Consider the following 17,714-nt stretch of genomic DNA (forward strand, 5'->3'; position numbering starts at 1 on the left):
AGGAGGACAAATACTGTATATTCCAGTGTAGACACAATTGAAACGAGACAGCTAGTGTGGTATGGTCACGTGAAGCGAATGAATGAAGATAGATGGCCAAAGAAAGCTTTAAATTACATACCACAACAAAGAAGAAGAAGGGGAAGGCCTTCTTGCCTGGGAAGAAAATGTACGGCACATAATGAGATAGAGTCGTCAAAGAAGACGAATGGATAGACAGAAAACGATGGCGGTCGAAATGCGACAAGCGGCAGAGGCTATAGAAATCTCGCTTATATATATATATATATATATATATATATATATATATATATATATTATTACTTTTTATTATCTCTATATTTTTAAATATGCAAAGTATGCCGATTTTAAATTTTACATTTTTCAGGTTCCAAATTGATAGTTCAGTTTACTCAAGGCGACATGACGTTTGTATATACGATTGATGATAAGTGTATATTCTCTGCTGAACAGACATTTGACTACGAATCGAACCAAAGAGCCTACTATTTTAAAATTTTGAAGACCGTTACTAATTATATAACTATTGCTTTCACAATCAACAATATCGATGATGAACCTCCACAATTAGGAACATTTAAATGCAATTTTAATGTAAGTACCAGTTCTGTATGATATATACATACGTCATCATAAATCTTTTTGTATTTTCCTTATGCAGCGTTTGCATCTCTGATTACCTTCCTTCATAAGTTTCTTAAGTCTTGGATCATACCAATATCAATGCCCTGTACCAACATGTTCTGCTTAAGCGTCTCCTCCAGGTCTTCAGTCTTAAGTGTCTACTTACAATCAGGGTAAAAAGATCAGAATATTTTCTCCTAGAAAGAGGAGTGAAATAAGGAGATATATTCAGCCCTTTACTATTTTTAATAATCTAAGTAATATTTTATTCCACCACCACCACTTTATCCACTACATTATTCAACTGAGTGTTAGAAACTGTAATAAGAAAATGCAGCATGAAGGTGAAAGAAACGATCATGAAAAATGAGCACCAGTGCTTGGCATTTGCTGACGATCTAACGATCGTTAGCAAAAACCGAGAAAGAATTAAGAAGAGTTGTGAAGAAAATCATCGAAGAAGCACAGAAATTCGGATTGGAACTAAATGAAGACAAACCAAATATATAATCATGAGAGGGACAGAAGGGAAAAAAGAAGACTTTAGTGTGAGGTCTGTAAGTGGTAAAAGCTATAGTTTTAAAAGGGTGGACAAATTTGAATACCTGGGTGTAGTTTTCGATTAAAATGGAAAAGAGAAATGGGAGCTCGAAGCCAGAATAGCAAAAGGGAATAAAAAATTAGGTAGTTTAAGAGGCCTACTGAACTCAAAATACGCTCCTAGACAAGGTAAACTCAGAATATATAAAACAGTAATTCGACCCACAGTAACATATGCCGGTGAGATATGGACATTAAATAAGAAGGAAGAGGATACTCTGGAAAGATGGGCAAGGAAAATAAAAGGCAATAACATACTGTGTATGTACATAAGGTGTATTATCAAGTAAAATTAGAGAAGGATTCTCTAAGTTTTGAAGCAAACTGATATACAAACCATTTCAAGAAATTTGCCTGGTTCATTTCCCCATGATAATCACTAAGTTGAGTTTTTAAACAAAATATTGCTTCAGTACCTTCTATAAATCCGGTTTCATTTCCAGCATGGAGTATAATATATCTGCAATGATATTATTTAAATGTTCATATAACAACTTATATTAGTACAACAAACCTTTTGCCATCCATTTTAGTGGTTTTAACACTCTTTTATATTTTCATTTTCCCAAAAATGACCAATGTTCCCATTTTGAAATACCCAAGTTTCATCGAGAAACACGAATTGGTATATACCTTCATCCTTCGCTTCTTTATAAGTTCTCAAGAATTGCACTCTTTTACAAATAACGTTAGGTAATTCAATAAGTCCTCGTCGTGGATTATCTTGCATCCACTCAAACCCAAGTTCTTTGAGCAATCTTTTTAAAGAAGTGGTAATACCATTAAATAATTCTTTATCTTTCAGTTCAAACAAAATGATTGAACCTTTACGTGCTGTTTTAAAAGCATACAGAAATAAAATTAAAATGTATATTTGTTATAATCATATTTACTTCTCTGGTACATATTGTAAATGGTATCACGAATATAGCTTGTATTTAAAGTTGTTGTATTTGTTACTCGTTTATTAGTGCAACACTCTTTCTTTGGTAACTCGAACTGTTCACCTTTTTTCTGCATTTCACATATGATGCTTACTGTTCTTACACTGATTTTTAAAGCAGCAGATAAACGCTAAAATAATGCAAATTTTTGTAAAGTAAAGTAATGATATTTTATTTGCACATTACCTCTTGTACAGCGTTTGAGGGTAACAAAGGGCCATTATTATTCATTTCTTCTTTAAAATAGTGAACTAATGAAGCCACAAGTTTTTTGCATCGACTATTCAGTTGTTTGGGCATTTTGAGAAATAAATAAATGTTTTTCACAAGATAACCTCAAAAATCAATGATAAAACGAGTACAAAAGTCACAGAACACTGATTGAAAACGACGCGGCAACATGAAAATATTTCTGGTAGTGACTAATACTTCGTCATTAATTGGTGGTTTCTTCATGAACATTTTAACACAAAATTTTACAATGAGGGACGTCTAAATCCAAAAAAGCTATATTGTATATACATTATTTTGTTACAAAAGTTTTTTTATTGATCGGATTATTTTTAGAAGTAACTAAAGTAACATACACATATGTTATATGTATAACATATAGAAATATTAATATCTTATATGCTGTATACCCTTTTCATCCACTTGGGTGTTTCGAACTTTTTATACGGCTGTGAAAACGATGTTTTCTTAGTAGTAGCTACAGCCTTTGCTTCCCTCTTCGCTACCTTGTATATATCCTTATATTTCTATCTTTTAGACCTCTCATACCTCTTTTTAGGGTATTTTTTTTCTCTTACCTTCTATTGCACTTCATTGTTCCACCACCAAGTTTCTTTGTCTCTAGGAGGCACTTTACCAGATGTTTTTTTATAGCACTTTCTCTCCCACTCGCATAATAACTTTACTGTTGGCTTCCTGCCAGTCATTTACCGTATCTTTTTCCTAAAGCTCTTCCAGCACTCTACTCTTATAGACTATTGCTAAATCCTTATCCTTTAACTTCCATCACTTTACTTTCTAGTGTAATACTTGCTTTTTTTCTACCTGACCTTTACCTCCGTATCCACTATCACCGGTTGGCGTTGACTAGATAGACACTCACCCTTTATTAGTTTATAGTTGGTAACCTCTTTTCAAAAGTTTAGTATACGTTACTTAATATGCATTTTTTTATATTTTTTTTAGGAAAAGACAGACTACAGTCTTGATAATACTATATGCAGTACTACATTGCATGATCCTGATGGATGGCTGGGAAAAATGAAAATTACTTCTGATTTAGTAAGTACCTATCATCTATAAATACCTTACTCTTAACCTCTATTAGTATTACGAGTAAAAAGGTTCTGAAATTGTTTTTTGTGGCATGTTTAAGCTATATCGTATGTATATGTGATTAAACCACAATTAAATTGTAATAAAAATTACATTTTATATTTTACCTTTTTGATGTTTCGACTTACCACTCGACTTTGGTTGTACTATAAAGTTGGTAGCATCTTTAACCCTTCTTAAAAACTTCATCTCTTTAGCCTTTATCTTGCCCTCTAGTACATCAAACGTTAGAAAGAGTTTGAGGCACACAAAATGAACAATGCCATGTTGCTCAAAGTCGGAAGAGATGTGGGAGTGTTTTTTTAGACATTCCCATTAGTACACAAACTACAAAAAAAAGAAAAAACAAAAGGAAACAAAATTCTGGTTCATGTTAACTAACATAAAAATATATCTAACTAAAAAGAGTAGACATGTACCTACAGTGTAGAGTGTAGAGTATAGTTAATATTTTATAAACAGACAAGTTGATAAAGTGATGAAGAAAAAATGAAAATTATATACATAAATTAAATTCGTTATATTAGGTTACGTCAGTAGTTTTAATATAGCATGCTTACAGGAGTAAGACTGTATATTAATAACAACTGTATTTTTATAATGTAGTTTTATTATTTTTAATATTTATTAGTAAAATATCGAGAACGATTTCCGAAGTGGAAATTGAAACGTCAATAAACGTATTTTAACCTTTAATTGTGGCTTATTCCCATTTAAATAGTAATTAAGTTACACCTAACATACAAATAAATGGTATTACTCTTCAGAGTTCCCTAAGCTTTATATACCTGGGCAGAGAACTGAATAGTCAACTAGACCACTCAAAATAAATTAGAAGACGCATTGAAATAGCAAGATCTGGTTTCATGAATATATGTAAAATGCTCTGTAACCCCAAGCTATCAGCCTCAATAAGATTGAGAACACTAAAGTATTATATGTGGTCTCTATTACTATATGGCTGTGAGACCTGGACATTAAAACAGTATGACGTCAACAAATTAAATTCATTTGAAATGTGGATGTACCGCCGAATGCTAAGAATAAGCTGGACCAGCAGAACTACGAATGAAGAAGACGTCATATCTAGGACACATAATACGCCATAGGGAATTTGAGCAGCTCCAGGTAATATTAGAAGGCAAGTTTGAAGGTAAAAGGGGCATAGGACGAAAGAAAAAATCTTGGCTAGGAAACATCAGAGATTAGACCCACACAAGAGGAAATGAATTAATTCATCAAGCCCAGAACAGAGAGAAATTTGCCATATTGATCGCCAACCTCAACAGAGAAGGCACGTAGGAGGAGGAGGACTACCAAAGGACAATTGATTAAAGAGAACATGACCAAATCGACAGCTCTCAATTAATGGAAATCATCCTTGATAGTGTCAAAGAAATCGGAGGCTAGCAATAACAAAATGAACAAAGTAAACTGTCTGATAAAACTAAAATAACGAAGGGAAATAAAAGTAATTAGCAACATACGGAGAATACAATACACAGAACTTTGTAAGACAATAAGGAAAAGTATTAAGGAAGATATAAGAAAATACAATGAAAGACTGGTAGAAAATGCAATCGAATACAGAAAAAACTATAAGAACACAAGAAAAGCATTAATCATTGGGAAGAAGCAAATCGTTGTTCTAACAAACGAAAACACCAGAGTTAGAGACAGAAATGAAATAATACAACTCGTGACTAAATTCTACAGTGAACTGTACAAAGCACCTGACACATTTGAAGAAGTAATCAGTAACCAAGAAGCTGTACCAGAAGTCCTTCCGGTAGAAGTATCATCGACAATTACAAAAATGAAAAGCGGTAAAGCAGCTAAAGGTAAATAGATGGTATAACAGTGGAAGTGCTTAAATACGCTGGCAATAAAACCTGGAAAATTTTAGCAGGCATATTTACAAACTGCCTAAGATCGAGATGCATATACCAGACCACTGGAATACAGCAAACATAATTCTCATTCATAAGAAAGGTAGCAAAGAGGATATCAACAATTACAGGCCTATAAGTCTTCTACCAATCGTATACAAGATATTCACACAGATCATCAACAACAGATTAACAAACGCATTAGATGCTGCACAGCTGAGAGAGCAAGCTGGCTTCAGAAGTGGATTCAGTACCATGGATCATATTCATATACTTCGAGAACTAATGAGTAGAGCTAAGGATTATGAAATTCTGCTAGCATTAACCTTCATATATTTCGAGAACGCTTTCAATTCTATATTTCCCAAAGCAGTAATAGAAGCTTTGACCAACCAAGTCATTGACAAACTGTACATAGAAACTTTAGCAAATATGTTCAGACAAGCAAAAGCTAAGGTAAAAATTTATGTCAGAAAAGGAGACGCAATATCACCAAAGCTCTTCACTGCAACTATAGAAAATATATTCAACAAAATGAATTGGCAGAACGAAGAAATATCCATTGATGGAGAATACCTCAGCCATCTAAGATTTGTAGACGACATCGTTCTGATTGCTAATAGTCCTGCAGAACTACAAGAACTTATAAGCGATCTAAATGCAGTTAGCAATGAAGTTCGCCTAAAAATGAACTTGACAAAAACAAAAACCATGTACAACGAGCTAGTGGATGTTCAAGATGTACTAATAAACAACACTGCACTTGAGACAGTAGACGAGTATGTATATCTGGGACAATTTATACATAAATCTGGCTCCTTAATTCCAGAAATCAACATAAGAATGAAACTGGCTTGGGCATCTTTTGGTAGAAATGCAGTTATATTCAAATCAAAGATGTCAATACACTTTAAGAAAAAAGCATTCATCAAAAGCAAGTATAAAACAGTATATACTACCGATCATGACATACGGCTGCGATACTTCGCAGATCGAAAAAGAATATAATGGATCAGACAGAAAACCAAGATTATTGGTGTAATCCATAGAATTAAATATTTAAAATGGCAGTGGGCGGGACATTTAGCGAGAAGAACTAACAATAGATGGTCCACTAGAATTACACTGTGGCTTTCAAGAGACCTCAAGAGACCAAGAAGACGTCCAAATTTTAGATGAGACTATGACATAAGGAAACAAGACGGTACAACATGATACAGAAAAGCGAATTTTAGACAATCATGGGCAGATATGAAGAATGAATATGTAAGGGAGGCTTTACCATAATAGGTAGGATATGCTCAGAATGATGATGATGATGATTATACAGTTATTTTACGTTTAAATTATGCCAATTGATATTTAAATTTTACTAATTAAATCTATAATAAAAAATCTGGCAAAGAAGATAATTTTAAATTTATTTTTTTCAGTATCAAGATATATTTGCTATAGAATTGCGAGAGCCTCTGCCAGATATAACTGAGACAGACGCCACTGCTTATATGTATCTATTGAAACAACTTAATTATGACGATACCAACTTTTATCAGTTTTCGGTGCAAGCCAAGGTAAGGAATATTTTTGAATATTATTTAATCAACAATAATATATAGATAATCAACAATAGTCTAGAATAATCATGTAGGTACCCAACATATGTAAGCGAGAAAGAAATTAAATTTTTCCGTTAATATAGCGTTATATAATATATATATATATATATATATATATATATATATATATATATATAGAAAATATATTCAACAAAATGAATTGGCAGAACGAAGAAATATCCATTGATGGAGAATACCTCAGCCATCTAAGATTTGTAGACGACATCGTTCTGATTGCTAATAGTCCTGCAGAACTACAAGAACTTATAAGCGATCTAAATGCAGTTAGCAATGAAGTTCGCCTAAAAATGAACTTGACAAAAACAAAAACCATGTACAACGAGCTAGTGGATGTTCAAGATGTACTAATAAACAACACTGCACTTGAGACAGTAGACGAGTATGTATATCTGGGACAATTTATACATAAATCTGGCTCCTTAATTCCAGAAATCAACATAAGAATGAAACTGGCTTGGGCATCTTTTGGTAGAAATGCAGTTATATTCAAATCAAAGATGTCAATACACTTTAAGAAAAAAGCATTCATCAAAAGCAAGTATAAAACAGTATATACTACCGATCATGACATACGGCTGCGATACTTCGCAAATATATATATATATATATATATATATATATATATATATATATATATATATATATATATTTTATTATATATATAGTTTTTTTTGTTTCTCCATGTTCATGATTGAAAAAGCACATAAATCCCGAAACAACAGCAAAGATCCAGAAAAAGAAGAAAAACCAGTCGGTAAAACTATCCTGCCCTATATAAAGGGTACGACAGACAAAATCAGCAGAGTTCTAAGAAAAAACAAAATAGAAACTATTTTTAACACCGACAGAAAAATAGCAACCATATTACCATCAGCAAAAACAAAAGTTGCATTAGAAAATCAAGGCGTATACAGGATCCCGTGTGAAGACTGCGATAAATCGTACATCGGACAAACAAATCGAAGGATACAGGTTAGACGCGAAGAACATCGAAACGCCATCGAAAGAAAAGAAAAAAAACTTCATCCCTAGCACAACATGTCATAAACACAGGACATAAAATAGACTTAAATGGAACAACAATGCTAGCCAACATCGAAAATAAGGCCAAACGTGTAATCAGAGAAGCCATAGAGATCGAAAAACATCCGAAAAATTTAAACACCAGAGATGATGCCCAAAGACTCCCAAATACGTGGAAAACAATTCTGCAGAAAAACGTAAAAATTAAAATAGCGAAGAAGACCACGCCCACTCTGCGCACAGGACCAATGACAAGAAGCGCAACAAGATATTTAAACTCAGCGTGCAGCGACCGAGAAATCAGTTCGCCTGCAACATCAAGACGAAGCAGAATCTGACTTGACAATGGCAAGTGTGACCTTGCCGAAACGTCGTCAAAACAATGGTTTTTCTAAAAACCAAAAATATTTAACGCGGAGTCAAACCCGGAAAACAACTGAAACCACATATAGCTCCCGCGGAAATTTCAAATTCAATATATATATATATATATATATATATATATATATATATATATATATATATATATATATATATATATATATAAGTATATATATATATATAAGTATATATATATATATATATATAAGTATATATATATATATATATAAGTATATATATATATATATATATATATAAGTATATATATATATATATATATATATATATATATATATATATATATATATACCAACAACACAGTTTATTAGGGTTGCAGTCAGAAAATTGGCCGGGATGTTACTGAAACACTCTTTTGACATTTTGTCTAGCTTTCGGAATGGTTTTATTCCTTTTCAAGACACTGTAAAAAGAAAAATATGTAAATATTTATAAAATATCACAATTCTTCAGTGCAACTTACTAGTCGTTGAGGTTATTTATAAAAGCATTGCCACTCAACATTAATAACACACATATAAAATATAAAATAATGGACAAAATACATTCTAAAATTTTTAAAATTTAGGTACAGATAGTAAAACTTAGTTTATGGCATCTTTTACTGGTGTGTTTTAACTCTGACATATAGAGAACAGTAAAAAGTAATTAGATGTACTTAATATTATATTTATTTTTAAGAAATACTAGAGTGATTTTAATTTTTAAACCTGTCCTACTGGTATGCAACATGTTATGCATGCAAGTGTAATTTCTGTACAGGTAAATATTAATTTTATTTTGGATGTTTTTCCAGTAAGTAACAATAAATGTTGCTCAGTTCAGACTTATCTGTGTCAGACTTTTTATTGATGCAAGATGTACTAGATTTTATGGAACACATTTCCAAAAAAACACGTTTTGAATGGTTCTTTTCCTTTGTCAAAATACAGGAATCTTCGAAATTAAATTCATGTTTCAACGTGAATGCATGTTCTGTCAGTGCACATGCATTTATATTTTGGTTTTTATATCACTACGATGTGAGATCACCCTACTGTGAAAATTACGAGATGATTCTCCTATGTATATTTTGTTAAAATTGGTACACGGTATAGAATAAACAACATTTGAAAGGATCTTTTGTTTTTGTGTATAACTTCGATACCGTTTTCACATTTTTGGTTGTAATTTTTAAACCACTAACATTTTTAAAGATGTTCATTAGCTTCGGTGTCAGAACTGGAATGAAGGGTAGGCAACCATAAGTTATTTTAGATGGTATCACTGATGTGTTGTGTGTCAATGTCAATTGTCAAACCTCATGGTTATCAAAATTTTGGTTGTCAGAAAAATGCGAAGGAAAAGGAGAAACGAAAATGAGTTTATTTAACAGCCCTATAGGATAGGAGTTCTCTTGTAATATAGATCTCAGCTTTTTTAGCTCTCAGCTTTCTGTCTTGCTGTTTGGAATTTATATCATGCTACACAACAAAAAAAACTACTACCAGATGTGAAAACCACCGCACACTGTGACTAATAACACATGCTAGTAAAATCTTGTTACATATCATCAAAAACAGATTAAAAACCTATCTATATTACCAAATACCTCAGAAACAAGGGGGGTTTGTAAAGGATAGAGATACACAAGATCAAATCCTGAACCTGAGATAACTCATTGAAAAGTCTGGAGAATTTCAAGTGCCTATAATTATATGCTTCGTTGACTACCAAAAGCCATTTGATTGTGTAAGCTGGATAAATCTGTGGTGCATTTCAATAGAAACGGGCGGCACACCAATACACCTGGTGACACTTCTTAAAAATCTGCACCAGTCCAATATAGCAACAGTACAACTAAATCAAAAATTCTCAAACCAATTCAAGACCGAGAGAGGTGTTAGACAAGGATGCGTGTTGTCACCTAACTTATTTAACATTTATGCTGAGCATGTCATAAGGAAAATCTCCAATTTATGATTTGCTGATGACACTACACTTATAGCACCAAATGAGCAAGAAATGTTTAATCTCCTGCCAAGGGTTAAGTACGAAATCAATAAAGTTGGTCTGAAAATCAATAAAGCTTAGACAAAAATAATGGTGGTCGACAGATTTTACACTATTCTACTGACTAACATGTTACAGGAATACCAGATAGTGGGCAGTTTTATCTATCTCGGGTATAATATAAATATCGATGGTAACTATGAAGCAGAAGTTCGGAGACGTATTGGTATGGCAAAAAATGGATGCCTTTTTGATGTGGCGCTAGAGAAGAATGCTGCGCATAACTTGGATTGCTCATAGGACAAACTTTACCATTCTAAACCAACTCGAGATTAAAATTTTTCTTTCACGTGGTTCCCAGAGGTGACTTTAGTTTGGAGAGATTAATTGTTTCTGGAAACGTTCTGGGGAGAAGATCAAAAGGACGATCATCAACTGGATAGTTCAATCAAATTAAGAATTCAGCTGGAAACTCATTTTGCTAAGCTCTCAAAGCAGCTGAAGATAGAGACCAATGGAGAAAAATTGTTAGGAATATTGGAAGAAATCACAATCCTCAGTAATGGAAAAACGACAAAAGACAGAGAATTAAAAAACCAAGAAAAAACTTTTACAGAAAACGTAAAGGTTTGCTTACTTTAGGTATATATTAGGTATATACTTGCCTAAGGTAGGTAAAGTATCAGACCTAACACCAAAGTCATATAGACCGATAAGCCTATCTTCTTTTCTATTAAAAACGCTGGAAAGGCTTCTTGATGGGTACATTAGAGACGAAGTGCTAAAAGATAATCCTCTAATCAATCGTCAATATGCATACCAACCTGGTAAATCTACGGACTCTGCGTTGGATGATCTAAATAGGTTTATCTCACAGTCAATGAAATACAAAGAGATAGCAATGGCCGATTTTTTAGATATAGAAGGGGCATTTAATAATGTTACCACCAGCTCTTTAATAGAGGCTATGAGTAGACGAGGCGCACCTGCGGTAATATGCAGATGGATAAGGGCATCCCTAAAGAATAGGACTATCACTATTAATAGGTAATCACACTCTGGGTAAAGCAACCATCAAAGCAAAAGTGGGTGGAGGCTGTCTCCTCTCTTTTAGGCAACCTTGGTAGATGATCTCCTCAGAAATTTGTCCACAGAAGGCTTTTATTGTCTAGGATATGCTGACGATATAGCAATCGTTGTCAGGAGCAGGTTTACTCAGGTAGTGTCTGAGAGAATGCAAGCAGCCCTATATATAGTTGACGACTGGTGTAAACAAGAGAGACTGATATAAAAACAACTCCTACTGCATCGTTGGAAGTCCTGTTAAATCTATCACCACTTCATATCTTTATACAGGGCGAAGTCAGATCAGTAATGCACATATTAACCCATAGTCAGCGACATATAAGCCAGATGCAAGATACTGACAACAGAAACCTAATCGAGGAGCTAAAAGCCGATATTGTGATGGGAAAACATATCGATGCAACAGTTAGTAGATATAGCTTTAACAATAAGTTAACAATTAAGATACCAGGCAGGGAAGACTAGAATAAAGGTGTACCCATACAAGCTGCTGCTACCTAGTACACGGATGGCTCAAAAACATCGGAGGTTGTGGAAGCCGGCATAGTAGGGACAAACCAAGGGATACATTTCCCGGTAAGTCTATCTAAGAATGTGACAGTTTTCCAGGCGGAAATAACTGCAATCCATCACTGCGTAGAAGAAACAGAAAGGCAGGAAAGAACGTTCTGTTCAGTTGCCATCTTCACAGATAGTCAGGCAGCGCTTAAGGCTCTCAAATCTATAGAGGTCAATTCTAAGCTAGTATGGGATTGCGTGTTTGCCCTAAATAAACTAGGAGACCGTAGCAAGGTTACGGTAGCCTGGGTACCGGGGCACGAGGGTCATAAAGTCTATGAAAAAGCAGATGAAATGGCCAAACAAGCCTCATTAATGCCATTTATTGGACCGGAACCCTTCTGTAGATTTGCAAAATCAGTAACAAGAACTTCTACAAGGAAGTGGGTAGCTCAAAAATCTCTGAAATGGTGAAGGAATTCACCAGGACAAAGACAGGCGAAACAGTTCATTACAGAACATTTGCCAAAATTTATGGCAGATCTAATAGGCAAATACAGGAAAACAGTCAAAATCATAGTCTTTTAACAGGGCACTGTAAGCTGAATAGGCACTTGAAGCTGACGGGATTATCAGATGATGACCTGTGAAGATTCTGTCACCTCGAAGAAGAAATAGCAGAGCACATTTTATGTCAGTGTGACAGTTTTTCAATTGTGTGGTTCTTTGCATTAGGAGAAGAAAATCCACCGGCAAATAGCTATATGGATGGTAAAGTCTCGAAGCTACTAGACTTTATAAAAAGGGTCAGGCTAGAGAATGTTATCTAGGACTAGAGGCCCACAATAGATCTGAAAAGGTCGCAGTGGAATAGGCCGAAAGGCCACCTCTCTTAATCTAATCTAGGTATATATTAACGGAAGAACTTTCAAAATGAGCCAAAATCATTAATTTTGTTTAGTGTAATGTCCTCATAAAAACTTATTTCTGGGGACTAACGGTTTTATTTATAAACTTAAAGATTAATTAAAATTTTATTTAAAAAAAATGTAAATAATTTATTCAAAAATAATAATAAGTAATTAAATTAACGTGTGCAAGGAACCTGAAACTAAACTTTTCAGTCAAAAAGTTTTTCTTGTTAATCTTATATTCCTCCTTTAGAGATAAAATTATTTTAATCTATTTTTATTTTTAGGATTCTGGAAATAATCTTTCACCTCAACAAAGTGCTGTGATAAATGTTGTCAATATTAGAAGTAGACCTCCAGTCTGGTCAAAAATAACATTGTTTGATCAATTTAACGAACAAACCACACAAGTAAGTTATCATCACACGGGAAACAACCGTTGGCAAACATAATAGAAAATAGAATAATAAGTACTCATCATATACACAAGTTAATACCAATTGAAAGAGAACCTAAAACAAGGACAATATTTTTTTTACACAATTTGAGCAAGCAAGCGACCAAGTAGGTTCTGATTTTTTTTGTAATGGGGTTGTTCCCGTAAATACTTGCCCTCAAAGACTCCTTGCTAAATATTAACTTTACTTTACTTAATCAGTAGAACCCATTTGTACCTTTCGGTGTTGGGCCGCTAAATATTAAAATGTTTTATAAAGAAGATGTTTTATCAGTTTACATTTATTTACGAATTTGCAGGATTACGACATACAAGCTATAGATGGAGATACTGGAATCCATGCAGAAATTTGTTATAGAAAGCTATATGAAGATCAGAAAGGTAAGTAAATATTATATACCAAGGAGAAACAAAGTATAGTTCACTCGCATTTATAAATTATTAATTCTTCTTCTTTAAGTTCCGCTCCTATCGGAGATTGGAAATCATTCTGTCAATTATAATTTTGTTGATTACGCGCCTGAATAGTTCAATTGAACTGAACTGCATCCAAACCATTCACGGAGATTGCGTAGCCACAAGATTTTACGTCTTCCTACGCTTCTTCTGCCTTTTATTTTACCCTGCATTATATTCTTTAGTAGTTCGTATTTTTCACCTCTCATGATGTGCCCCAAGTATTCCAATTTCCTGATTTTTATGGAATTTAAAACTTCACATTGTTTTCCTAGTTGTTCGAGAACTTGTTCGTTTTGTTTTGCGATCCATCCATGATATTTTCAAAATACGTCCGTAACACCACATTTCGAATGCTTCTAGGTTTTTAATGTTATATTTTTTAAGTGTCCAAGCTTGAACCCCAAACAAAAGGGTGGAGAAAATATAACATTGAAGCATTCTTATTCGGAGCGATATATTGATATCGCGATTACAAAGAAGTTTTCCCATTCTATTAAAAATTGACTGTGCAATTTCAATGCGGCATCTTATTTCTTTTGTCTGATCAGTATCTTCTATGATCCATGCTCCAAGGTATTTGTACGAAGACATTTGTTCAATTTCTGTATTATCTAGTACTAGCTTAACTTTGATGTTTTGTGCTTTTGTAAATACCATGAACTTGGATTTCTTCAAATTTATTTTTAGTCCATAATCGTTGCAATATATATTTAGTTGTTCAGCAAGGTGTTGCAGTTCTTCTAGTGTACCTGCCAGAAGGACGGTGTCGTCAGCTTATCTTATGTTATTAAGTGGCTCACCGTTTATTATAAGGCCCTCACTGACCTCGGCAAGCGCTAATTCTGAGATGGCTTCACTGTATAAATTGAATAACAAGGGTGATAAAATACACCCTTGGCGGACCCCACTGCGAATCTGGATATCCTCGGTCAGTTCATTTTCAACTTTCACTTTTGCTGTTTGGTTCCAATAGAGGTTACATATGATTCTAATGTCTCTACTGTCTATGTTTTTATTTAATAAAATTTCTTTAAGCCGATTATGCTGCACTCTGTCAAATGCCTTTTCAAAATCAATGAAACAGGCATATACTTCCTGATTTATATCTAAGCATCTCTGCGAAAGAACACTTACTGCAAACAGTGCATCTCGTGTTCCCAGTCCTTTCCTAAATCCCATTTGTGTATTACTTACGCCTTCATCTAATTTCCTATGTATTCTAAATTATTAATATATTATGGTAACTACAACCAATTTAAATATTATGTTTATATGACATTAAGTTACAATTGATTGTAATGAAAATACACTTTTAAATAACATTTGACGTTTCGATTTACACTCCGGAAAAAAAAACTATATGCCATTCCTGCTCCCAAGATAATCATTCTCTGCACCATTCAAGACTATTATGTAAAACTGGTAGTGGAGAAGCGGTCTCTTAAAACCATCAACTTTAGGCGACGATCATGAAACTCTGTTGCTCTTCGGAGCCGTCATGTGCCTTTCGATCTGAGTGTTCGGCCTTCTTGACCCTATGCGCGATAACATCTTAACACAGTATATAAACTTCTATAAACTGTATTCGCAATTTCTCAAAATTCCGGCTTCTGTCAGGCCACATATCCGCCTCCTATCAATCTTGCTCAGTTGGTGGAAATTTGGTTATATTCATACTCTAGACATTCTAAATTCGTTCGCTATGCATTGTGAACGACTTACAAAAAACCAAGAACTGCACATCGCTGCATTTTGATCAGTACAAAAGTTAAATTTTTTAGTGGTTAGCAGAATAAAAAAATAATAATAATCAATAAAAAACAAACACCTAAACTGATATGGCTGAAAATCTAATCATCTATTGTTTTTGTTAGGATCTGCCTGTATTCCAGATTTTATTAAAATAACATAATTTGTAGTAGGTGTTCGTTTTTCTATGTTACTTTCACAAGAGCTTTGAGAAGGTATAGTGATGCAAATAACATGCATAGTGATGCAATGTGTGCTTAGCGTATTAGTTGCGTCCGACGAAGTGTTAAATACTGTATATTTTTTATTTTTGACTACTATAATTTATTATTATTTTATATTTTTATATAGACGAGAATTACATAGAAATCCGTAAAGATCCAACCACCAAAATGGGCCATATACACGTTAATCCCATTGATAGAGATAAGTATGATCTTACACTATACCATTTCAATCTTTCTGCTTATGTTTGTGATGCCGAAGAATATGCTACTGTAAATACAGTACAGTATTACATCATCGATATTGACAATAATCCTCCCAGGATAGTTGAAAATGACGAGGATAGCGGAAAAATAGAACCATTTGACGACGACAAACCTAAAACAGTTAAACTAAGTTATTTGGAGAACTATTCTACATCGTATAATTTTAGCACAAAAATTACAGACATAGATACGGTAAGCAATTTTGCATTTTATCAATAACTTTTATATATATATATATATATATATATATATATATATATATATATATATATATATATATATATATATATATAATGACTTATATATGGTTTATTTAAAATTAAATTTAAAAAAGACATTTTATTGAAGCGAAGCTTGTATAGTAGCGTTGTATTACTTTTGTCTCTATGGTAAAATGCTGAGATGAGCGTCACGGTACTAGCTCCCTGAGAATGCGTCACGGGTAGCGTCACGAAATAGCGTGATTCTTTCCGAAATTATATTTTGAGAACGATTTCCGAAGAGGAAATTGAAACTTCAATAAAGTTATTTTAACACGTAAAGTGCCGCAATGGAAATCATATTAAACTGTCCATATTGGCCGGCTAAGTTTTCTAATTTATTTGAAACTTTTTTATTATTTTAAACATATTAAATATTTTTTTTACAAAATGATAACAGATGGAATTATTCAATTATTTGTTCGGGAAACCAATATCTATTATTTATTTTATTTCATCTTTTCATATTTTTATTTTATCTTTTATTACTTTGCACCAATTATTCGTGCAGAGTAATAAAAGTTGATATTAAATCCATGGTTTACTTGGTGGGGTGTTTATACCATTCACCATCCAGTTCTGATGCTCAATTTATTGAAGATTTGAAAGAAAGATGTGATACCTCATTTACTACAAACTACCGTTGTGTGTTAGTTGGTGATTTTAATATTGACTTGTTGGCTAGTAATTTCTATGGTATAAAAATTAAAAAATTGTTTTCGGCTTATGGGATAAAACAATATATTAGTGATCCTACCCGTATTACTGACACTAGTAAAACTTTGGTAGATTATGTACTTTCTAATCAAAATAATATAAGTGCTTGTGTTCACGATTGTTCAAAAATTACTAATCATTCCGTTATTTCAGTAAATATCTCCAATAATAATAGTTCTAATATATCTAATGGTAATATATCCAAGTTTAGAAGTTTATGTAATCAAAACTTAGATAAAATCAAAACTAATCTTATCATGTGTCACTTTAATTTAGATTCTGTTGATGTTAATATCATTTACCAGGAAATTTTGCAAAATTGTGTTGTTGTTGTTTGTTTGGGTTTATATGACTGCGGACACTAAATCCATTCGCCAATCTTACAATTTTTACTCATTTTTTCATTAGTCATTGTTTCTTATACAATCTTATCCTAAATCTATTACTAAGTAGTATTTATCTCTAATACATAGTCTCTAATAGTCTAATTCATAGTCAATACATAGTCTAATTCATAGTCTTTTTCTATCAGGTGCTTTTTAGTTATTTATAATTATAAAATAGGTGTTGAGGTCCTCAGAGTTCCACAGCAAACTCTGCAGCTATCTAC

General features: G+C 33.1%; 1 protein-coding gene across 1 annotated transcript in view; it reads left to right on the forward strand.

Annotated features, from left to right (window-relative positions):
• Positions 1-17,714, forward strand: part of LOC140439195 (cadherin-AgCad1-like) — a 106,518-nt gene that overhangs the window by 9,629 nt on the left and 79,175 nt on the right. Inside the window, exons 4-9 of the mRNA XM_072528943.1 lie at positions 389-615; positions 3,387-3,482; positions 6,859-6,996; positions 13,259-13,381; positions 13,728-13,809; positions 15,988-16,319. Coding sequence (XP_072385044.1) covers positions 389-615; positions 3,387-3,482; positions 6,859-6,996; positions 13,259-13,381; positions 13,728-13,809; positions 15,988-16,319 — 998 coding nt within the window. The remainder of the gene's footprint in view (positions 1-388; positions 616-3,386; positions 3,483-6,858; positions 6,997-13,258; positions 13,382-13,727; positions 13,810-15,987; positions 16,320-17,714) is intronic.

Source organism: Diabrotica undecimpunctata, chromosome 4 (assembly GCF_040954645.1).
Source record: "Diabrotica undecimpunctata isolate CICGRU chromosome 4, icDiaUnde3, whole genome shotgun sequence".
In the NCBI taxonomy this organism is placed as follows: domain Eukaryota; kingdom Metazoa; phylum Arthropoda; class Insecta; order Coleoptera; family Chrysomelidae; genus Diabrotica; species Diabrotica undecimpunctata.